At 40.0% G+C, this 24,050-nt stretch overlaps 2 protein-coding genes across 5 annotated transcripts; both read left to right on the forward strand.

Moving 5' to 3' along the window:
- The first annotated feature begins 2,612 nt into the window (after positions 1 to 2,612).
- Positions 2,613 to 7,052, forward strand: mmp9 (matrix metallopeptidase 9). Its single transcript, XM_031726382.2, has 13 exons — positions 2,613 to 2,942; positions 3,104 to 3,342; positions 3,448 to 3,596; positions 3,700 to 3,828; positions 3,918 to 4,091; positions 4,201 to 4,374; positions 4,477 to 4,650; positions 4,736 to 4,891; positions 4,981 to 5,176; positions 5,283 to 5,422; positions 5,507 to 5,657; positions 5,773 to 5,876; positions 6,008 to 7,052. Exons 1-13 carry the CDS (start codon positions 2,805 to 2,807, stop codon positions 6,124 to 6,126), a joined length of 2,043 nt encoding a protein of 680 aa, XP_031582242.1. The 5' UTR covers positions 2,613 to 2,804; the 3' UTR covers positions 6,127 to 7,052.
- Positions 7,053 to 7,280: 228 nt separating this feature from the next.
- LOC116309763 (zinc finger protein 335) lies at positions 7,281 to 20,235 on the forward strand. 4 transcript variants are annotated; one of them, XM_031726458.2, is made up of 28 exons: positions 7,281 to 8,641; positions 9,980 to 10,173; positions 10,285 to 10,561; positions 10,673 to 10,750; positions 11,104 to 12,174; positions 12,292 to 12,468; positions 12,626 to 12,796; positions 12,886 to 13,144; positions 13,230 to 13,407; positions 13,511 to 13,623; positions 13,725 to 13,743; positions 13,905 to 14,021; positions 14,232 to 14,308; positions 14,473 to 14,633; positions 14,737 to 14,957; positions 15,198 to 15,297; positions 15,397 to 15,485; positions 15,581 to 15,837; positions 15,963 to 16,077; positions 16,163 to 16,360; positions 16,854 to 16,996; positions 17,090 to 17,229; positions 17,408 to 17,505; positions 17,627 to 17,713; positions 18,228 to 18,311; positions 18,408 to 18,467; positions 19,115 to 19,220; positions 19,517 to 20,235. In XM_031726458.2, the coding sequence occupies exons 2-28, from the start codon at positions 9,982 to 9,984 to the stop codon at positions 19,636 to 19,638; spliced, it is 4,710 nt and encodes a 1,569-aa protein (XP_031582318.1). In that variant the 5' UTR covers positions 7,281 to 8,641; positions 9,980 to 9,981; the 3' UTR covers positions 19,639 to 20,235. The 4 variants fall into 4 exon arrangements, with proteins under 4 accessions (XP_031582318.1, XP_031582317.1, XP_039460792.1 ...); XM_031726457.2 differs by having other exon boundaries at positions 7,282 to 8,641; positions 11,053 to 12,174; XM_039604858.1 differs by lacking the exon at positions 7,281 to 8,641 and adding an exon at positions 8,762 to 8,783 and having other exon boundaries at positions 11,053 to 12,174.
- Positions 20,236 to 24,050: the final 3,815 nt, after the last annotated feature.

Below are 24,050 nucleotides of genomic sequence, written 5' to 3' on the forward strand. Positions count from 1 at the left end.
TTATCATTCTCTCACATCATCGTGGGGGAATTTCGGCTTATTTTTCTTTCCAGCATTGCTTCAGTTCACTGAGATTTGTGGGCATCTGGTAACACACCGCTCTCTTAAGGTCTTGCCACACCATTCTTGTCAGGTTGAAATCTAGACTATGAGCGGGTCGTTTCAACACCTTGATTCTTTTCTTTGTCAGCCACACTGTTTTAGATTAGCTGGTGTGATTGGGACCATTGTCCTGTTGCATGACCCAGTGTGATGGTCTCATATTTGACTCTAGAATACTTTTTGTTTGTCATGAACTTAAACATTTAACATGCTAACTAAGGGCTGTAGAGTGTGAGATGTAGCTTCTGGGTTTCTCTGAGTGTTGCACTGTCTGACCTTGGGTTGATTTTGGTGGGATGTATGGAAGACTTAAATGCTTTCCACTTTTCACACGATGGACTTGCTGACATTGATGGGAAATCGTCTTAAAACTCTTCTCAAAGATTTTTGCTGATGTCTTCCCTCTTTCGCTGCTATTTCTTAATTCCTATGAAATCAGTACTTAGTTTCCACACACTGTTTCTGCATTTTGGCCTAATTTTTGTTAAATACATTTTTCTCATGAGGTTGTATTTAATCATTCTAAAGATTCTCGTGATACTTAACCTTAGAAGTCAAAACGTGTGCACTGTCTTTTTCATGTGACTTTAATGGCACAGGTAAATGGCCTGGAAGTTTTACTGATATGTGAAAGATGTGGACCATTACTGCTGCTGTTCAAGGAAAAAACAAAGCGAATTGCAGATGAAGAATTACAAATATGTTCTTAATGAGAAGATTACATCATTTCTGGTGTACGTCAACAATACATTACCAAATGGCAGACAAAGGATGTATGTGTCAAAATAAATATGAAGCATCAACCGCACCAGGAAACCATACATCTTCCTCAATAAACCACAGGTCCAAAATTTCAACCCTCCTCTTCAGTAATACCGTATGAACACCATTTCCTTTACCAAAAAAGGTAACCCAACAGCTTTAAGTCAGAGGATGTGCATGCAGTTCTTCGCATTTCCAAGTTTAAAACTCAGTCTAGTTCTATTTACAGCCAACTGATCTTATAGTCACTCACTTTACTTAGTAAAACATTATTCTCAAGTTCTTGGACAAGACATACCCTCTCTGCTTTTTACACAACTCATTTTGACTCTGCAAAATGAGTTGTTTATTTTCCTGCATCTGCAAAGGTACTAAGTAAACATGTTTGCACAGTAGAAAGGATGTGTTCACTGACAAAAAGCCCCATATCTGCAGTCTTGACCATTCATGTGGGAACAAGTGAGTCATGACGTGCTGGCTGAGACACATCCTCTCCCACCTTGATATTCACATCTCCCAAAATATCAACATTTCATGGTTCAGCATGCACACAGCAGTACACATAGTTGGCACTCTCTAAAGATTAAAGATTAAAAAACAAGTTTTCCTTAATTCATATCTGTGTTTTGGTGTTTTTCACTCACGTCTCAAATTGTTATGAAATCAATGCGTGCATGAGAACTAGAAAAGCAAGGTCCTCTTTATGGGAAAAATACAAAAACATTTGACGCAGTGCTTGTTGCCAAATAGGACATGTTAGTGATTGCTAATGAATTGAGTCATTTTGGGAATAAAGCAATTGAAGATGTTGCACCAGCACTTGTGCATGGCGATGATGAAGCAGATAGTTCCCAAAAATCTGAACTGCAAAAGAAGAAAAACAAAAAAAAGCATGTAAACTGCAAAGGATGCAAATGTGAGTGTGTGCTGATTTCAATATTACCATTTATGATGATACATACTAATGCTTAATGCAGCAAATACAAGAAATCATTAGGTTACTGCCTTAACAAAGCAACATTTTCTTTCCAAGTTTTAAATGCGATCCTGCGTCTGGCTTGACCTAGTTTGATGTTTCCTTTGGTTTCAAAACTTAACAAAAAGAGGAAACAAGTTGTATTTATGAAAAAAGTGGAACCAGACATCTTTTTATATCAATAATTTGAGCATAAATAACAGAAGTGTCTAGCTGAGTCTCATGATGACACGATGAGTGTGTTATGCTTTAAAAATACAAATTAAAAAAAAACTTCAATGTTCAAATTTAACCTTTTGTTTATTTTTTTTAATGGTGTTAATCTCTTTTGTTATTTCCTGAATGGTTTTTACAAATTTTTATGGTGATTTTTGAATGGCTGAAAACACATAAAACTTTCGAAGTACTTCATCATTTCCTAATTACTTTTGTGGGTATCTGGCATCATACATTATTATCTTTTTTTTTAAATCAAAACACAAAACAAGCATTGCTGTTTACCAAAATTGGTCTTATCAGCCATTGCCAGGTAGTCAGTCTGTAACACTCATTTCCAGTCTGACAAATCTCCCCAAAACTACATTAGGTCAGTCACTCATTAGCTGTTATATGTAAAGCTAAAAGTAGATATTTGGAAATTCCCCATATTCATTCAACTAATGCAGTTTGCCAAGATGTACTGTTTGTAGGAGGGATGAGGTTTTTGTGTGGGAGGGGAGTAAGGTCAGGTGACTAAGAGTTTTTTTTGATGTATAAATACAAGGATCCCCAACCCAGCAGCACATCACAGCAAGAGCCTCCAGTCAAAACGAAGAAGGGAGCCAAAGCTGCAGCAAAATCCAACATCAGAGGAGAATCATTTAACTTTTTTTAGTTTGTTTCTTTTGGTCTGAGTCCTTGCTGACTGCGAACTCTTACTAAATATTTTTGTTACATTTTGCGCCAGCCTACAGTAGATCTCACCATGAGATGCTGTACTTTACTTGTGTGTTTACTTTTGGGCATAAGCACACAAAACGGATGGAGCCTTCCCCTGAAGTCCGTCTTTGTCACCTTTCCAGGAGACATTCCCAAAAACTTGACTGATTCGGAGCTGGCAGAAGTAAGTATGAGGGCTATTTTATTCAGACAGAATAAAATTGCATAAGTAGGATATTTAACCCAGCTATGCAGAAAGACAGCGTAAATACAGATAAAGTTAATTTCTGCAGAAGGATTGTAACAGTAACACAGTAATGCTGATTTGTCGTGTTCTCCTTCCAGAATTACCTAAAGAACTTCGGCTACATGAATACTGTGGAACGCAGTGGCTTCCAGTCTATGGTGTCCACCGCCAAGGCTCTGAAGAGGATGCAGAGGCAGCTGGGGCTGGAGGAGACTGGGGTGCTGAATAAAGAAACCCTGGATGCTATGAAAAAACCTCGCTGCGGAGTTCCTGATGTGGCCAACTATCAAACCTTTGAAGGAGACCTCAAGTGGGACCACAACGATGTTACTTACAGGTGAGCAAAAAAAAAAAAAAAAAAAAAAGTCACTAAGTTGACTATGTAAGGGGCGGACTGTGCAATGAAGTTCTGACTGTGTATGTTATTTTATCTCCTCCACAGGATCCTTAACTATTCCCCAGACATGGATAGCGCTATCATTGACGATGCTTTTGCCAGAGCGTTTAAGGTGTGGAGTGATGTGACCCCTCTGACTTTTACCCGTCTCTATGACGGCACCGCTGACATCATGATATCGTTTGGGAAAAAGGGTAATGCGCTTTACGATGGTCGTTTGATTTGTTTTATGCGCGCTGATGCAACATAGTTACATAGAAAACCAAACACTAATGTGAAGTGCACATTTCTATTCAGACCACGGAGACCCCTACCCATTTGATGGTAAGGATGGCCTTCTCGCCCATGCCTACCCCCCTGGTGAGGGTATTCAGGGAGACGCCCACTTCGACGATGATGAGTTCTGGACCCTGGGGAAAGGAGCAGGTAATCAGAAACACCGGCAACAAGCATTTGTCTCCCCCTAGTGTTCACTTTAGATGTAATTAAATGTCCGGTCTCTTCTGTCTATATAGTTGTGAAGACTCGCTTTGGAAATGCGAATGGCGCCACGTGCCACTTCCCCTTCAGTTTTGGGGGCAAATCTTACTCCACCTGCACCACCGAGGGCCGCACAGACAATCTGCCATGGTGTTCCACCACAGCTGACTACGACAAGGACAAGAAATATGGCTTCTGCCCAAGTGAACGTAAGCTTGACACTGTATTCTCCAAGGCAAATCACATGTCACAGGTCACCCAGATAAGCGGATTTGCTTTTGTGACATGCTGACTCCTATTCTCTTTTCATCCTGACAGTTCTATACACTTTTGATGGAAATGCTGGTGGAGCTCCATGTGTTTTCCCTTTCATCTTTCTGGGGGAGGAGTATGACAGCTGTACCACAGAGGGCCGCAGTGATGGTTACCGCTGGTGTGCCACCACAGGCAACTTTGACCAGGATAAGAAATATGGATTCTGTCCCAGTCGTGGTGAGGGAACACATAAACCACAACACATAAATGCAGTGCAGTGCTGCCACAGTGCCTTGTTATTTTTGTTTAACTGCTGCTGTTATGTCTCTGTTTATCCAGATATAGCTGTAATTGGTGGAAATTCTGAGGGAGATCCCTGCCACTTCCCCTTTGTGTTCCTGGGTAAGGAGTATCACTCATGCACAAGCGAGGGACGAGGAGATGGCAAGCTGTGGTGCAGCACCACTGACAGCTATGATGATGACCAGAAATGGGGCTTCTGTCCTGACCAGGGTGAGCAACAAACACAAGGCAGAAAAAAAAGAGGAGGTTAAAGTGAAGCATTAGTCATTAATAATATTTAATATATTTGTTACAGGTTATAGTCTGTTCCTGGTGGCTGCCCACGAATTTGGACATGCTCTTGGCCTGGATCACTCCAACATTAGAGAAGCTCTCATGTACCCCATGTACAGCTATGCTGAAGACTTCTCCTTGCATAGCGATGACATTGCCGGCATTCAGTTTCTCTATGGTAAGCGTTTCCTCTTAGCATGCGGCATTAAAGTGTTAATGTACCTAACTTCGCAGTAATTTCTCTCATGAAACTATATATTTTTTCAGGAGGTAGAACTGGCCCTGATCCCACCCCACCTAACCCCAACCCCCCTACCGCTGAGCCCACTGAGCCCACTGATCCCACTGAACCCACCACCACCACTACTGCAGTACCTGTGGATCCAACCAAAGATGCCTGCAAGCAGGACACATTTGACACCATCACTGTGATTCAAGGAGAACTACATTTCTTCAAGGATGGGTGAGCAACTTACTCATCCTACTTTAACCCATACTTCTTTTCCAAACAAGTAAAAACAAGATTTCCAAGCACATGAAATGTTAACTTTTGCATGTCAATTTTATAGACATTACTGGAAGACGTCCGGGAGCAGCAACGCAGAGCTCAAAGGGCCCTTTACTATTTCTAACAAGTGGCCTGCTCTTCCAGCTGTCATCGACTCTGCCTTTGAGGACAGTCTGACCAAGAAATTGTACTTCTTCTCAGGTAATGAACCCTCATGAAATGTTTAACAACCTGTATTAGCCAACAGTGCTGACGGTCTAATAATGATCATTTTATTGTTTACAGGGACCAGATTCTGGGTGTACACAGGACAGAATGTTCTGGGTCCCCGCAGCATTGAGAAACTAGGCCTGCCCAACAACATTGAGAAAGTGGAGGGAGCTCTGCAGAGGGGGAAAGGCAAAGTGCTGCTCTTCAGTGGGGAGAACTTCTGGAGGTAGGTTAAGACTCAGCCTTTACAGTCCTGTATTTAAGAGAAAACTGCTACTTTTTTGCCATTTTAATGACATTTTATTGACATTTTCTCTCTTTCTTTTGTTTGATCTAAACAGGCTGGATGTGAAGGCCCAGACGATCGATAAGGGCTATCCAAAGTTTACTGATGTTGTCTTTGGTGGTGTCCCCAATGATGCTCATGATGTATTCCAGTACCAAGGTAAATAAACTACAAAATGTAAATTGTCTCTTAAGTTTAAGGGGGAAAAAACCCAAAACATCAGAAAAACAGCAGTAGAGTACTTTAGGGTGTTTGCTTTAATTTTATTAACTTCATTATTTTCCTTATAGGTCACACTTACTTCTGCCGGGATCGCTTCTACTGGCGTATGAATTCCCGGAGGCAGGTGGACCGTGTTGACTATGTCAAATATGACCTGCTCAAGTGCTCATCAGACACCCGCTACTGAATACACACATACTGAGCTGGGAATTGTAATGTGGTAGTACCCATTTCTCCCAGCTGCTGTCTGGCAGAATGTGACACAGTGTTTTTGTGTAGCACCTGCTGTGCTGATTTACGTGCTTTCTGGGATGTGAATAATTGTCTTTCAGTCATACTGGTTAGAAAAAACATGTAGCGCCGGCCTAAAAATGTGCCAAAGTCCCAGTACACTAGAGCAAATTGCAATGTTTGGCACTGCCTTACCTCAGTCTGATTGTCTGTGAACTGATGGTTATGGTGGCCTAAAACAGAAACTTAATTATTCTTAACAGCGCTCTGGCTCGGACCCCGGAGCTGCAAAATAATTACCATGTCTGACAGGCTCAGACTATTAACAGTATTAGATTATTTTGGTATTTATAGCAATATCTAACATTATTTTTGTCTCAAACGCATTTGTTTTGTATGATTATTGTATGTGTTTTTCTGAAAATGGCTTCAGAGCCAATTACTTGCACTGGAAGACAAGGTATGTCTCCTACACATAAATTATTTAAGAGGTTTAATACATTTTGTAGGGATGCACCAAATATTTTCTTCACTGATATTGATATGATCAAAATTTGAAGTTGGCTAATAGCCGATGTTTTTGTTTTGATTGTTTTGGTTTATTATTTATTCACCCTTTGTGCAAAGAAAACAAAGAACTGCCATTGTTAAAAATAACAGTTCATTACTTTATCTTTGAATATTAATCTGTTTAACCATCAAAACTGATGCAATACAACAGATATCATGGACTAGTATCAGTGCTTGCCATCTTGTTTGTGATAGGCCAGTGGAAGTCAATGAGGCCGATATCAATTGATATTAATATGTTGATGTATCTCTAAATGTTTCTATCAAAGCCTTGCCTATCAATGCAATAAACTTTCTGTGAAAACAATCTAACCCTGTGAGCAGTATTATTCATTCACTAAAAACACATTGAAATGCTTTGAAGACAATTCAAGACAGCTAAAACATGCACGGTGAAAAGTGTACACATTTGTGTTAGAATGCCAGAAAAAACTAAGAGCACAATAAATAATTTCAAAACCTTTCTTACCTTTAATGTGACATATAAACCAAACAATTCAATTTAAAAAAACAAAACAAATATGTTACAGGAAAAAAAATACTTTAAAAAAACCCTAAATGATACAATAAGCTTATTGCATAAGTGTAGACACCCTTCAAGTAATGCTTTGTTGAAGCACCTTTTGATTCAATCACAGCATTCAGTCGTCTTGAGTAACCCCCCCACCCGACCAATAAATTTAAGAGACTCTGATTAACCCCAGTTAAAGTTCAGCTGCCCTGGGAGGATTTTCTTGGCATTTACTTACTTGTAAGCAAAGTCGTGTTTTGTAAAGAGCTTACAAAGTATCAAAGGGATCTCACTGGTGAAAAGTATCAGTTACTACATAGGCACAAAAATAAGGCGGAGAAAATATGGGACAACAGTGACATTGCAAAGAACTGAATGTCCCCCTGAAAAATTGATTCAAAGATGAAAACTGGTCAGGGAGAATTTCAAAAGACCAATAGTAACACTGAAGAAGCTGCAGAAGTAGAAGTATTGACAGAAGTGGTCAATACTTGGTTTGGAGTATATCTGGTTTATGAATATGAAATTTTCCTAGAAGCAGCAAAAATTGAATGCAGTATGTTAAGTTTTTGCCCACATCTTTATCTTCAAAACAAAAAATCTCTTTCTCTTAAAGGTAATTATTATTTCCTCAGTTTTTGTTCAGTATATTGCTGTACATCATTCCAAAACATTTTATAATGAATAATTAATGTCGAGGGTCAGTTTTTGTCCTTATTACTTTATAGGAATATTGCTTTTTAGTGACACTGACATCACCAATCAGTATTGGTCATTTATTCCATATGACTGGTTGGAGAGACATTATGCTTGCATACAAGATTCCACAATAGAAGAGCTTGTTTATGAAAACTAGAACATTTCACAGGTAGCTTCTCGATTTTGTAATCACATTTAAGCAAAAATGTAACCCCACCCATCAACATATGTTAAAACATGTTTTAGAAATGTGTTCCAAATCATATCTTTGACACTGAAGTTGGTTAACCATTTCGCTTTAAATGAATTAGTTTGCATTTTCAAACTTAAAGGTTTAGTGTGCACGCATATTACTCCGCACCCAATTACGTAATACGTCTTCCTCTTAAAAACAATAGTCCACTCAGTGAGTAAAAACATAGTAATATCTCACGAATATTTAGAACAACCAAAAACGATCAAGTGATTATTAGAAATAAAATGTTGAGGTTAATAAAAAAAATATTAAGACTGGTTAAAACAAAAAGCTCCGTTTTCAATAAAAACAATAAATAAGATCCGGTTGCACGGACAGGAAGCGAGGAGATACTCATGGTGCCGGATTAGAATGAAGCAACAATTATCGGTTAGTAACTTCTGTTCGAATTAGCGCCTCCACACCAAAGGACACCCTACTACTCGAAAATATACGGTAAGAAAAAAGAGCTGCGATTCTCCTGCCGATGATGGAAATTGTTTTTATTTTCTTCAGGGAGAGAATTTGGGCGGTCTGCCGCAGCGGAGGCCCTCGAGGTCCCCAGTAGAGCTTTCAGAATGCCTGAATGGAAAAGTGGGTTAGTTGGTATAAAATGGCGACGCGGAGCAGGCAGGATGAAGGGCAGCTAGGCCCGTTTAAAAAGGCTAACGCATGCTATTTTGCACGACGTAACACCCGATATGGCGACTTAGCAGCAGCATTTAGGTTATAACTCTGTACTGTGCTGCTCAAACACAAGTTATATGATTGTAAGTGTCGGTTGTTAGCCCCACAAAAGCCCGACGTTAAGTGAACAGCAGCGCTGGTTAGCTATGTGGAAGCTAACCAGTTAGCTGTTTTGGTCGTGAGCAAGTTTATAAAAAACTTTGTTCCTGGGTCTTCAACAAATTATTATATCGTGAAAATCACGAGCGTTTCTTCCCCTGAATCAAGATACCCATGAGATATACTAAAAATTAAGAATAGTGTCCCCGAGTCAAAAGACACGATGTTAACAGAAGCAAAAGGCTTTGGGGTAAATGCTCAGAAACAAACTCACTTGCACGTAATCCCTTTTAGTTAAACTGTGTAACAATATCAAGCACTGCAGTGGTTGTGGGGCGGAAAGCTACTACAGTACACATTATCTGAACATAGTCTGCTATAACAAATGAAGTCATATTTAACTCTAACCAGTAAAGAAGTATAAAGTTTATGAAAACTGACAATCTATTGGAACTACACCTAAGTAAACTATTAGTGTGCACTGCTCAGTTTGGTCTAACTAAATGCAAACTATAGAGAGTTCAATCTGACCTTGGAAACTGAGAGAATTGACCACAAAACCTTCAGAGGTCATTTAGAGTTGGCTCTGTTTGTTGACAGGAGTTAGGCAGAAGTTATGATCCACTGCAACAGCCTTATTCAGCAAATACACTCTTACTTAAATACAGTTGATAAAGTCAGACAGTTTATTTTTTTCAGCCTCTAATGTCCGCAGGTCTTACTGGCTTTAAAGTTATGAAATACGTTGCTGTTTAACTCCATATAACATAGCTTAGAGTGTCTAAATTTTAAAAACAAATACTGATCTTCCTTCCTATTTAAACTATGTGCAAATTGCATATATCTTTATATATAGCACTTGTATGCATATTCAAGGTATGTTTAAGAGATGACACCTTAGATTTACAGTAGAGTAGTATAGTAGTGTAGATTTATTTTGTTTGGAAAATAGAAATAGGTGGAGTGGTTTGGTTCATTTTTTTTTTGTTGTTTCATTCTTGTGGATAGTTATGGATTTGGAGGAGAATGAGGTCGAGAGCAGCAGTGATGCAGGTCCCTCAGGGATGGAGGAGCCATCTGAAAGTGGCATGGGAATGGAGTCATCAGAGGCGATGTCTGCAGACAGCAGTGATGCTGCTGCTTCTCATGCACAGGCCCCAGAGTCTGACTGCCATGTCGGACAGAGCTCGGAGGGACTTGTGGTAAGTTAAAAATACAGTGTGGTTAAACAAAACAAAAAAACAACAGTGATGAATGTAGCTTTTTATTCTATAAGTTTCCAGATGTCATCCTTTCTTTCCCTCACTCTTAAGGTGTTCATCCCAGAAACAAGCTCTAGCACAGATGTCAGAGTTTCATCAGTCCATCTTCCAGACTCCTCTTCAGTGGCCCAGTCCACCAGTGTGTCCAGTGTCTCCACGGTGACTCAGTCGGTGCTTGTGTCTGAGTCAGCTCAAGTGCTGGTCCACTCGAGTGCTGTCTCTGAAGGGGCTATGATGGTTTCTGACTCAACTGCTTCTACCTCATCAGATCTGGGGTCTGCCATTGACAAGATCATAGAATCCACCATCGGCCCCGATATCATGAACGGTATATGTTTTTAATGACTCTTCGTTTTCCATCATGTCCTGACAAGAGAACTATGGACTTGTCTTAAATTGAAAACTTTATGACGTGAGAGTTTATATCTTATTCTTTTAGGTTGTATAGCTGTGACCAGTGCAGAAGATGGGGGTGCAGAAACAACTCAGTATCTAATACTACAAGGTCCAGATGACGGTAAGTGGGGTGTTCCTGCTAACTTATTATCTTTCAATCGGCCAGAATAATTTAAAATAATAATTCTGATAAATGACTCTTGTATTTTTTATATTTGTTTACAGTGCTTGTAAATGGCATGTATGTATGAATTTAAAGCTTTAATTTTATCTTTATCCACTAGCAAAATAATTTTTACATTAGAAATGTGTTTATATTATATAGCAATACACATTTATATTGTTATACTTAAAATCTATTTAGGCTGATGACAACAAAGGAACAGGAATATTTTTTAATCATTTCCTTGTTTATTGGTGCAGGTGCTCCTATGGTAGCTCAGATGTCATCTTCTGCCCTGTCCAATCGTATAGCAATAGAAGCCCTTGCCGAAGGTCCCACATCCACCTGTCTTGACCAGAGAGACCTGCAAGGCAATGTTGAGCCTGACCAGCCTGATGATCAGCCTGGACATTCAGGTTACTTAGAAGACAGCAGCAGTCAGCCTGACCAGCCACAGCACTCCCACCCCTCCCAGTACATGGACTGCAGTGCAGATGGTCCAGACCAGACAGAGGAATCTTCATCTTCCTATGTGGAGTGTTCAGGTGAGGAACCTGACCAGACACGCTCCCGTTCAGGCTTCCCTGACTACAGTGGGAATAACAGTGACCAGGATCTGCCTGGTTATGTGGGGTGCAGTGGAGCTGACTCAAATCCTACCAGCCGAAGTCACTATGTGGTGGAGTGCAGTGCTGGGTATCCTGGGCGTGCAGTGGATGATGGGGAGCGGCTGCATCATTCACGCAGTTACATTGACAGTAGTGCAGACCACCGGACTCAGTCAAGTCGTCAGTATGCGGCTGAGTATGGTGGGGAATGTGTTGTAGCTGCAGATTCTGAGCAGCCAGGTTGTTCTCGTTACCAAGCGGAGGACGATGATGAAGATGATGATCAGAACCAGGATCCAGATCAGCCACAGCACTCTCAACAGCAGCCCCAGCACTCCTGTTATATGGAGAGCAGCAATGGCCCAGAGGCTTCTCTCTATACTGACGACAGTTCCTCTTCAGACCATCCTCTGGCAGACACAGCAGGTTCAGGTGGACTTCCAGAGGCACTGGAAGGCAGCGAGAGCCAGCCGGGCCCATTCATCAGCAGCAGTGGGACCTATACCTCTAATGCAGAACCTGAGCTGGCCCAGCACTGCTCACCCAGCAAAGAGGAGCCCCAAGGCTCTCAGGATGAAGCTGGGCTGGGCAGGGACATGGAGACATCAACTGTAGCAGAAGGCTCTGGAGAACGACCACCAAACCTGGCTGAGTTAGAGGAAATGATGGAGGTAGTGATCGTGCAGCAGTTCAAGTGTAAAATGTGTCCATACAAGAGTGCCTCCAAAGATACTCTCATCAACCACATGAGAGACAAACACTTCAAACCTGCAGGTAAGCTAGCACAATAATAGCCATGACATTGTTATCTCACCAAGCTTGGTAGTATATAGATAAAATGTCTTTTCTTTTTCTTTTCTTTTTTTTTTTTTTTTTTTTTTACAATTTTAGGGGAAATGCCAAAGAAGCGTAAACGTGGACGACCTCCTAAAAGTGAGACCTTAGCCCGTCAAAAGGCAGAGAGAGAGGAGGCAGCAAAGATGAAGGCCGCAGAGTCACAGCAAGCAGCAGCAGCAGAAGAAGAGGAGGATGACATTGTGGATGATGGTGCTATTGATGATCCTGAAAGTTAGTGAAAAAGACATTGATAGAATATGCAAATTTCTGTCTTTGAATAGATTATAACATTAATACTTTTCTTGTTAATGAGCATTTACTCTATCACATAGCTCTCACTGTCATTTCCACTTATCCCTCACACTGATTAAAAATAATCTGTCTCCAGAGGACAGCGACTACAACCCAGCCGATGAAGATTCCAAAGGAAGACCACCTGCCATTCTGAAAAAATCAGCAACTCCCACTTCCTCCTCCTCTTCCTCCCAAGGGCGTCCCCGACGTAAAGCTGGCCGTCCAAGGAAGTACTCAGTTGTAGATGAAGGCTACAGCAGCAAAGGTGAGTTTTCAGCCTGTCACTGCGAGCCTAGAGAGCTTACATGCAAAACTTTAGGCAAACATATTCTCCTTTTTCCACTTGTGTTGCAGAAGCAGAAAGTATTGCTAAGAAGCCCAGGGTTAGTTCGGATGCTAATGAGTCTGAAGAAGCAAGTTCTTCAGGGCTAGACAATAGTGCACCCACGGTGACTGATGGAGATGCACCTGAGGCAGCAATTAGCCAGTCAGACTCTGAGAACAAAGATCCTTCATCCAACCAACGGACGGAGGAGGAGTACTTCCCAAGAAAACGTGGCAGACCATCCCGGCGCTTCCTTCGCAAGAAGTATAAGAAGTATATGAATCGGAAGTAAGTCTTTTTAACATTTTATTATAAATTCCATTAAAATATTTTAGAATGCACTAATTTCTTCTTTGTCTTTGTTATCTCCCAGTCGCCACTATAAATCCCTCAAACCACTCCTGAGACCCCACAACTGCTACATCTGTGGGTCACGTTTCCTCACTCTAGAAGACTTGCGCTTCCACATCGACTCACATGAAGGCAATGATCCCGAGCTCTTCAAGTGCCTGCAGTGCAACTATCGGTGCAAGCGCTGGTCCTCGCTCAAGGTCAGTTGCAATAAAACAGATCACAACACACTCAGGTTAACCTCAGTTTATTTGCATGTTTCCACAGTTTCCTAAAACATTTATTTTATTTTTTTTTATACAGGAGCACATGTTCAACCACGAGGGCACCAAGCCATTCAAATGTGAGGAATGTGATTACACGAGCGTGTACAAGAAAGATGTTATTCGACATTCGGCAGTCCACAACAAAGAGCGGTATGGCCTGTCGTCAAACTCAGTTATTCCTGAAAATGAACATGTTCATAAAGTTTCCAGATGTTGATGATATAACTGATTATTTTTCTTTCCTCTTGCAGGAAAAGGAAAACGGAGTCGGTAAGAATTTATATTTGAATGGCATCTACAATACTTATTGGCATACATGTAGTTTAAGAATAATTATACAAAATAATCTGACAAAATTTCAGTTTCTGTTGTTGCTGGTTGCTACTTACTGTAAGAGGTCAGCATTGTGATTTTTAGTCTGATTATTGCAGGTGCCGAAGGCGTCGGAGTTCCCCTGCCCTGTGTGCCACAGGGTGTATCCCATGCAAAAGAGACTTACTCAGCACTTAAAAACCCACAGCTCAGAGAAACCACACATGTGCGATAAGGTCAGAAAGAGGATTACGCAGTTCAAGAACTATTCTTTTCATATTCTTATCATTTTAAATGAAATATGGCAACACAAACAAACAAAAAACAGGGTAATCTCACTATGTTAGAGGTGTGTCACCAGTACTAATGAATATTCTCTCCTGCTTTCTTATTCCACTAGGAAGTTCGCTTACTTTCTTGTTTAAGATGCCTTTCTGTCTTTGCAGTGTGGAAAATCCTTCAAGAAGCGTTACACATTCAAAATGCACCTCCTAACCCACATCCAGAGTCTTGAGGACAACAAGTCAGTACTCAGACTTCTATTCCTCCTCTTTTACTCTGTCATCTACCAGTCAGTCTTCTTTTAAAAACAAGGCTATCACAATAGTTAATAGTTTTTGGTAGAATAAATAATTTAGGTGTTAGTGTGATATTATAACTAATGCCCCTCTGGTGTTAATGTGACAGGTTCAAATGTGAGTTTTGTGACTACACTTGTGACAACAAGAAGCTGCTGCTCAACCATCAGCTGTCCCACACCAACGACAGGCCTTTTAAGTGCGACTACTGTAAATACTCTACTTCCAAAGAGGAGTTTCTCGTCTCCCATCTGGCCATCAAACACACAGGTCAGTGCAGCAGAAAGACAATAATGCTATATTTAAATAGCATTTGTTTAAGTTCACCTATTGAATTCACTTACTGATGTTGTGTGTTTTTACATTTCTCCAGGCGAGAAGCCTTTCTCCTGTGATATGTGTCACTTCATGACTAAGCACAGGAAGAACCTGCGCCTTCATGTGCAGTGTCGCCACGCTGAGGCATTTGAAGAATGGTCTTTGGCTCACCCTGAAGAGCCTGTAAAGACACGGCGCAGACCTTTCTTCACCCTGCAGCAGATAGAAGAGCTGAAACAGCAACATGAAGACACACAGAGCTTGCAGAACACTATTGTAAGTTTGATTTGTTGTTATCTTTTGTTACTTTTATGGCAATGGGGGATGAGAAGGGGAAAAAAACATGAAAAGAACAAAATAATGAGACTTTTATTTTTATTTTAAATTTGTAAATGTCCATATGCATGAAAATTCAACACTTTGCAAAATTTAGAAATATTATTTACTCTTAAAGAATAACCATAGTTTTTGTTTTATTTTTGTTTTTCTTTCTTTTTTTTAACATGATCTTATTAGGTCACTGTGGATTCTGCAACACTGCAAGCCATGCAGGGCATGGAAAATGCCTCAGTGTCCCAGGACGCTTTGGGAAACACCACGATCATCTATGAACAAGGTCAGTAAGGATTTCTCTGAAAACATATTAAATATTTATGGTGTTATATGTAACCTGAATGACAAGCTCTGAACTTTTTCTCCATGTGCTTTTCCTCAGCTGAATCCAGCGACCTATCTGCTCAGAATGCCCTGGACCTGCTGCTGAATATGAGCAATGCACGGGAGCTGGTTGGGAACTCCTTACAGGTCGGCTCATCAAAATTTCAGAACGGTTATATGAAAGATAGCATTGTATTTTATAAAATAATAACTGTGAAATATATCTTGATTGTGTATCTCAGGTAGCAGTGCTGAAGTCAGATGGAAAAGCTTTGGAGAAGGGAACATGGAGCACGGTGACAGCAGCGTCCGGTCAGGCCCAAAAGATCTTGACCTTCCATGTTTCTGAGAATGGCGAGACGGTGCTACAAGAGGCCTACGAGGCTGCCACCTCTGAAACAGGAGAGCTTACCCACATCGCCATTGAAGGCTATGAGGGGGGAGGGGACTTCAGTGTGGTGGAGCAGGCAGCTGAAGAAATCCGTAGTCCTGGATATAGGTAACGTAGCACAGTCCGATTTGTAGCTTATGTTCAAATATTTCATAAGCAAGAGATTACTTTCATATTAAGGACATTTTGATGTCTCAGCAGTTTCTAATCTTATTAAACTGCTTTCTTTTCAGTAATGTGGAGTCTAGCCCTTCTCAAGCTTTAGAGGTTTCTGGGTCAGAGAGCTTGAAAAGTGACAAGTATTATCTTACATCAGCACTGGCTGATGGTGTATTGCAACAAGTGGAGGTAACTAGCAACTGTAGTTTATACTATAAACAGATATACTATCTCTGTCTTCCACTCCTTGACTATGTTGTCTGTTCTCCGTTAGCTGAGCAGCGAAGCTCCAGCTTCTCCCTCTGCAGTGAGCTCTCCCAGTCTCACTACGAAGAGGTTTTCCTGTCGAATCTGCATGGAGTCTTTCCACGGACGCTCAGACATGGAGAACCACAAGAGGGCGCACGTGGATGCCAATACTTTCAAGTGTCCTGACTGTGACTTCACCTCCACCTCTTGGCCTGAGGTCAAGGTGAGTCTCCCCAAATCCCCCGATTTATACAGTTTATAGTGTGTGATTCTTGGCTAAATTTCACACACTACAAGTGAATGTAGGTAAGGTTCAGGTGAGTTAAATACTTGGTTTCTTGTTTGTTTGTTTTTTCTACTGTCGGTTCTGTACGATTTCAAAGAGCAGTGGATATTCTAAATACAGTCATCTCAGACCAAAGACCAGACTCTGGGTGTGACCACTGCAGTCCTGCTATTTAATGTGTCTCACAAGTAGCTAATCAATGGAAAGTTGGCTAGATTTTTCCACTGGAGGCAGTAATGACAATTAAAATTGATGAACAGCTTCATATTAATATAAATGGGGGAAAAAACAATAATTGAGAGGTGTACACCCCCATGTTCGCTTAGTTTGACATTTATACTCTAAGCCATTTTAATGACATTTGAAAAACATTTCTCTCCCTCTAACTTTTGCTCCTTTTAATTGTGATTAATGTTCTGTTTTGTTTTAGACCCACATGGGACAGCACTCCTACCTGCGTCCTCACAAGTGTCCAAACTGCAGCTTTGCCTCCAAAAACAAGAAAGACCTACGCAGACACATGATGACGCACACCAATGAGAAACCATTTTCTTGTAAACTTTGTGGACAAAGGTGGGAGGATCTAACACATCTGTATTCATTAGGCATTAGAGGTACAGAACAGCTATTAATGTGAGTGTTTTTGTTTTTTTGTTTTTAACTCAGGTTTAACCGCAATGGCCATCTGAAGTTTCACATGGAGCGTCTTCACAATCAGGATAATCTTGCTCGCAAAAGTCGAACCACTGCGTCTCAGCAAACCATAATAGTTAACAGCGATGAGGAGGCGTTAGCCACACTACAGTGTAAGAAACACAGGATCATACAAGCCGAGACTTACAGTTTGTGCTTAAAAGTAATAATAACAGTAAATGTAAAAGTGTCAGTGGTCAAAAGTCCATAAACAGAGGCCTCAGTGTAAAACAGATAAAAAATACACACAAAGTTAATGTATTTTGGTGTGTGTATGTGTGTGTACATCAGCCCTGCAGGGACATCAGGCAGTGATCACTCCTGAGCGGCTGCAGGCTCTAGGACAGGAGCACATCATTGTAGCTCAGGAACAGGCAGTGTCAGACCAGGTAACAGCTCTCACACTGTACAGCCTATGTTCATGTAATGTATTCTCCAAAATGGATTGATTTTGCGCGTGTAACTGCTAAACATTTTATAAATAAGAACCCTTAAATGTGCATTAATCAGGAGGAAGGTGCATACATTCAGCAGATAACCACCATAGACGGTCAGACGGTCCAGCATCTGATGACAGGAGACAACCAGGTTACTGAGGTGAGTTTCACTTGAATCATTCTACCGCTGTGCATGTAAAATGCATATGCATTAAAATTTTAAGAAACATTAGTTTAAAGAATTTTAATGTATATTTTTTGCTTAAACTTATTCAAATAAAAAGGCAATAACTAGAAAAAACGTGTTGGTATGGCCAGCCCTTGCTTTTGACTCATGGGCGTCAGTTTATCTCACTTGGTTGAGGTTCAGGGTTTAATTTTGACCCAGGGCCCTTGGTCTTGTGTCTTCCTCCATTATCTTTCCCCACTGACCTGTCTGAAAAGCTTTGTTGTCCTATAAAATAAAGGCAAAAAAAATAATGTTTGTGAAAAAAGAAGGTCTGATTCTGGCTCCATGCATCAGGATACATTTGGGGCTTTGGAGGTGGTTTATAGTCTTGTGTGTGATAGAACATTATAATCATGAAAGTGCCTAAGGGTTCTTTGTGGTATTGTATAAATCAGTATCAATGTTAGATTCAATCTCACCTTATTTGTCCCATGTCCACTTTCAGGTTCAGTATATCATCTCACAGGATGGAGTTCAACACTTACTTCCTCAAGAGTATGTAGTAGTAGCTGATGGCAACCACATACAGGTTAGTGTTTTACTGCGTAGACAGTGCATATATATGCAGTATTTAATAGTGAGAATCTCTGTCTCATTTGTAACTGGTTCTGTGACTGGCCCTCAGATGCCAGACGGACAGATAATCCAGTACGAACATGACAGAACCATTGTTCAGGAGCAACAGGTGAGACCGATTTAAAATCTAAAACATGCTGATAGGACCTCTGTGTAGGATGGAGTGGGAGCTGTTTGGAGAAATTCAGTAAAGTATTTATAATCTTGTTATCAGTGTGTAATCATCTGTACATCCAAATTTAGAAGTTTTTGTATTTTTAAATTGAAGTGATGGGAAGGTATCTAACTGGTTACATTGAGCAACTTCATTACTAGTACAACTGAATCATACACAATCATATACATGGAATTCTCTATAAAGTTAAGTCAAATTTTATAGACAAATGAAACATCATTATGTCCAAACATAACTCAAATTTAAAAATAAATATAAAAGAGATTATTTAGTCATTTTGGTTTGTGAGCTTAAACTGTTTTGTGTGTATTGTATATGAGTGTAAACATGTGTATAGTTAAACATGTATATTATCTGATTATATGCCAAACTCTGAACATTGATTTGCAAATTGGGCGGGAACAAATAAGTGTAAACTTCATCCTACTCCTTTTCAAGCATAATAATTGTGTGGGATGCAGAGATATTCATGACAACTTGATGTCTTTATCTTGGTTTTTTTTGTGTGTTTACAAAGTTTTTGTTCTTGTAACTCAGTTATTTTCACGTTTGAAATAAACTCTATTCTGTTCTATTTGTAGATTGCTGTAAGTCACGACGGTCAGATCCAGTACCTACCTGTCAGCTCTGATCAACAAATCGTGAATGCTGAAGATTTGGAGGCTGCTGCCCACTCTGCTGTCACAGGTTGGCTCTTATGAGAGTGCTCAGTTGATGTTCAGTTCCAAGTTTTGGGATTTTATGAATTTCTTATAATTTTGTCCCAAATATATACTAAGGTTTCTTCGGGACAGCCAGAGCATTTTAGATGTAGGCAGGTCAGTTTTTATAATTTAAGTAATTCCTTAAATGCAGATGTTTTTGAAAGTGATAAACAAACATCATCAGTGGGTTTAAAACTTGCCAAAATATCATTTATTTCTAATATTAGCTTCAGTATAAATAAAGTTTGAAAGTATGAACTCTGATCTTTGTTCCTGCAGCCGTAGCAGACGCGGCCATGACACAGACCCAGACAGTCTACACTGAGGCTACACCTGAGCAACTGGAAGAGCTGCAGCAACAGGGCATCCACTATGATGTCATTACTTTCTCCAATGAATAGGGATGCAAGTGCGCCAAGAGGAGGACCAATACAAACCACTATGAGCTAACAGAACAGTGACCTCAACTTATTTATGCATCTAGCTGGCAGTGAAGTGAAAAAAAGGCCTTATCTCCTGCCCAGCATCACCTGCTCGGGGCAGCTGCATCAGTCACAATCAACAGCTTCTTGTAAATTTCAATTATTGTACGCAGTGCTTCTAATTTATTCATAGGTACTGAGCATTCAAGAGTTAATTTAAGGAACGTTGGGCTCTTCTCTAATTATTCAAACCCAATTGTGTATATGTGCCTCAACAGCTTCCATTTGCAAGACAATGTTATTAAAAATGATAAAATGGCTTATTTCATGTTATTAAAAGTGTCCTAATGAACATTTTAGTTTTTGAATGGAATGAAATGAAAAGGCACGCTTTATTTTTGATGTGTAATAAGATAAGTTAATTAATAGAATGCCACAATATTGTGTTTACATAATATTATGTACATACATTTTGCATTTGTCTTCTGTTGTGCAATGGAAGACATGTTTTGATTTGATGAGTATAAAGTGTTTAATACGTTCAAAGCTGACACCAAATAAATCACTTTATACATGTATGTGTCTGCTCGGAATTATTTCATCTTGTCCGTGTCTGCTTTAACATATCCTATCTATATAAATGCAATCGTCAGCCACTTTATTAGGTACACCTTGCTAGTACAGGGTTGGATCCCTTTACTGCTTTTCGAACTGCTTTTATTCTTCATAGCATGGATTCAACAAGGTGCTGGAAAAATTTCTGAGATTTGCTCCTTGTTGACAGAATAGCATCGCATGGTTGCTGCACATCTGTGATGTAAATCTGTTCCACCACATTCCAAAGGTGCTCTATTGGATTGGGATCTGGTGACTGTAGAGGTCGTCTGAGTGCAGTGAACGTGTTGTCATGTTCAAGAACCTTGAGCTTTGTGACAAGGCACGCTATCTTGCTCAAAGCATCAATCAAATCAAACACTCAAAGAGGCTGTGGTGTTTAACCGCTGCTCAGTTTGTACTAAGGAGACCTCCTTAGTATAAACTCCCACTATTACACCACCACCAGCAGCCTAAACCATTGATATAAGGCAGGATTTCATGTTGTTTAAGCCAAATTCTGATCCTACAACTGGAAAGTATCTGAATATTCCATTGTCTAGTTTTGTTGAGCCCAGGTGAACTTTGGCCTCAGTTTAACAGAATCTTTCTGCTGTTTCCTCTTTAGATTTGTTTGCCGCTGGTTTCTGGTCCATTGATTGATCATTTATTTCGAGCATATGGGTACAGATATACAAAACAGAGCAAATATACAGGAAGGAAAATACTGTTTAGTACAACAGGTGCTCAAAAAGGAGTGGGAAGAAATAAACTTTCATACTCCTACCCACTTCACATATTTATAGTTTAGTCATGTAGCTTCTTCCTGAGTGTATGTAATATGTTGTATAACATAATGATAACTTATGACATTGGACATATCTATATTGAAAACACCTCTTGTAGCTTAACGCCGGCCCCATCCTTGAACTGCATGAAAACCATATGTTTATTGAATAAAAGTGATTTAAATTTCTGGACATTTGGACGTTGCTCGTCCTTAGCTGCTAATCCACTCCACAATTTAACCCCACACAGAGACACACAAAAACGTTTCCTAGTAGTTCTCACCGCATCTCTCTGGTTGAAAAGATTTTGAAATTTGACTGGCAATAGATTATTTCTAGCTCTAAGAATTATCTGTGCTGTATTGTAATTAGCCAAGTCATGAAGTTTTAATCATTTTGACTGTAAAAATTAGGAATTTGTATGATGAAGATACCCATGTTTGTGTATTGTACAAACTGCCCTTTTCTGTAATTTCTGAAAAGAGTATTTAGTGTATTTTTAATTATTTCACCATACCTCTATACAATAACTTAAATGAGGAAGAATTAGAGAACAATTAAGTATACAGACACAATTATGATCTAGAACCTGTTTAACTTTGTTTATGATTGAGATGCTTTGGGACACTTTGTGCATGCCTGATATGAGGTTTCCAACTGATATTAAGTATCAGTCCTAAGAATTGAGTCACCTTTACTATTTCAATTTTTCATTTTCTACCTGTATTTGTGTGCCATCATTCACTTTATAGTTACCAAATATCATTGCTTTTGTTTGACTAACATTTAGTGATAATTTATTACTATTGATGACTGTCTTAACGGATTTTTTTACATATTCACAGAAAACAATATATTAGTATCATCAGCAAATAATATGAAGTTTGATCATTTGGACACCTTGAACATGTCATTAATATATATATGTATATGTGTGTGTGTGTGTGTGTTAAATAGACTGGGATACAATACTGACCCTTGAGGGACTCAAGTCCAGTGCATTTGTTATTGCTTCCACTGCTTCAGTTATTGTCAATGAAGTTGAAATTAATTAAACTCACAGAGCACTCCACAGCCTGCTAATATGTAACCTTAAATAAAAAAAAAAGCAGCAGAGGGGTTCAGAGAAGTGTAATTTGTTCTTTCAGTTAATAATAGAGCCCACATTATTATCAACAGCTACATCCACCCACCTATGTACTATTTTCATCAGTCAATTTTGGAGTTACTACAAAGGTGAAGAAATAGGATGAGTTTTCTGTCACTGAGTGGTGCTGAGGTCTGAATCTGAGGGCAGCTCCTGAGTATTGAACAAATATTAATACTTGAAATTATCTCTCTCACAGGTTGTAAGCTGTACAGAGCACTGCACAGGTAACTTTGTGAACAATACCTCATTAAGAAATATTCAGACAATATCAGACATTTGTTCCAACTTTGGCATAGCACAGTGACTGCACAGCCTTCGTTTTATTCAGCCTTACTTAGTAGGCCTTACTGAGTGCTGAATGAGCTTCTACAGGGTTTGTTTGTCAAGAGCACGTTAACTTATTAAAAACGGCTGCTAGCTAGTACCCCTGGAACGTATTTAGGCTAACACGAGCTTAAATAAGCGGAGCTACGTGCAGTGATGCTGGCCATAGTCATGTTAGCGTATTAACAGGTGGTGATCCAGTGTTGCCAACTCCTCAGTAATGAAAATCGCTATTGGCTGTCCTAAAAGTCGCTAAAAGTCGCCAAATGACGTCATCGCCTAATTTGCATAATTGGTCATGCTAATGTAATTGTAACCTACGTTGTTGGAGAGAGAAATAACATCGTGGAAGAGACATAAAGTGAGTAAAAAACGTCCTAAATGCATTTAGAATTTATTTAGAGCTACAAATTAAATTTCTTTTAGCAATTATTGTTTTTTTTAATGTCCTTTATCCGGGCTTGGACCGGCAAAAGTGACCCGAAATAGGCACTCTGGTGGAGTTACTTTGTGTGTGTGTGTGTGTTTATAAGTAGTTTTAAACGTTGTGATCCACAAAACAGCATAACAGCAAAAGAAGAACTGACTGCGTTACAGTCAGTGCGGGAGCAGCGGCTTCACTCATGCGCGATTCATTTGCAGTTTGGACGCATAGGTTTGAACGTCTCCTGCCCTGATAGAAGCTGCGTGAGGACTATCCTCCGCCTGTGAGCCCTTTGGCACGGGTGAGGTGCCCATGGCAGCACCCACTGCTTGTTGAGAGTAGGAGCGATACACGCTTTCACGTCAAAAAGTCATCATAAATAAGTCTCCAGTAACACCAGAAAAAGTCGCCAGATTTGTCGCTAGTCGCTTTTTAGAAAAAAAGTCGCTAAAGGGGTCTGAAAACTCGCTAAATATAGCGACAAAGTCGCTAAGTTGGTGATCAGGCTGGGTCCAGAGGTTGTACACTCGGAGATTAGAGCTCCGTTTCGCTGCAGTGTCCCTCCGTATACTTTATATATGGGTGTTGTGCATTTTAAGAGAGTAAATAACGAGGCTAAATGTCCTTTCGCTTGTAGATACTGTATTTTACACCAACATGCTGTGTATGTAAGAATTTATTAGCGGTTTGAGTCGGGCGGCTCGGGCCGCCTGTGCGTGGAAGTTCAAAACACAGACAGTGCGCATGCGTGCGAGGTGAAGAAGCGAACGCTTTGATCGCCTGACTGTGACGTAGCGAACGCTTTGATGTGCCAGTGACGTTAGGGTCAACTGAACTCATATATATACCCCGCCAGGACTCACAATCTACTACTTAGCGTTAAGTAAGTGAGATGTACAGACCGCGATCTTCACACTCTAGAAACTTAGAAACGTCCACAATGGCTGAATTTCAGACTAAAAACTCTATCCCCATCACTCCCGAGCATATTTTACCTCCTATAACCAAGTGTTTTGATCAGTTCTCCCAGGTACAGTGGGGAATGATTGAATTTGGAGTCTGGGACTCAGATCTCCAAGCATTACTGGCTGATATGATAACCGAAATCATT

This window comes from Oreochromis aureus, linkage group 20, assembly GCF_013358895.1.
Source record: "Oreochromis aureus strain Israel breed Guangdong linkage group 20, ZZ_aureus, whole genome shotgun sequence".
In the NCBI taxonomy this organism is placed as follows: domain Eukaryota; kingdom Metazoa; phylum Chordata; class Actinopteri; order Cichliformes; family Cichlidae; genus Oreochromis; species Oreochromis aureus.

Excerpts from the sequence above, each read along its gene's own strand:
- mmp9 (XM_031726382.2), top strand. The coding sequence starts at position 2,805 with ATGAGATGCTGTACTTTACTTGTGTGTTTACTTTTGGGCATAAGCACA. Across the intron at positions 3,343-3,447 it reads CACAACGATGTTACTTACAG|GATCCTTAACTATTCCCCAG; the intron begins GTGAGCAAAAAA and ends TCTCCTCCACAG. Across the intron at positions 5,877-6,007 it reads TGATGTATTCCAGTACCAAG|GTCACACTTACTTCTGCCGG; the intron begins GTAAATAAACTA and ends TTTTCCTTATAG.
- LOC116309763 (XM_031726457.2), top strand. The coding sequence starts at position 9,982 with ATGGATTTGGAGGAGAATGAGGTCGAGAGCAGCAGTGATGCAGGTCCC. Across the intron at positions 16,997-17,089 it reads TGTAAACTTTGTGGACAAAG|GTTTAACCGCAATGGCCATC; the intron begins GTGGGAGGATCT and ends TTTTTAACTCAG. Across the intron at positions 17,230-17,407 it reads GGCGTTAGCCACACTACAGT|CCCTGCAGGGACATCAGGCA; the intron begins GTAAGAAACACA and ends TGTGTACATCAG.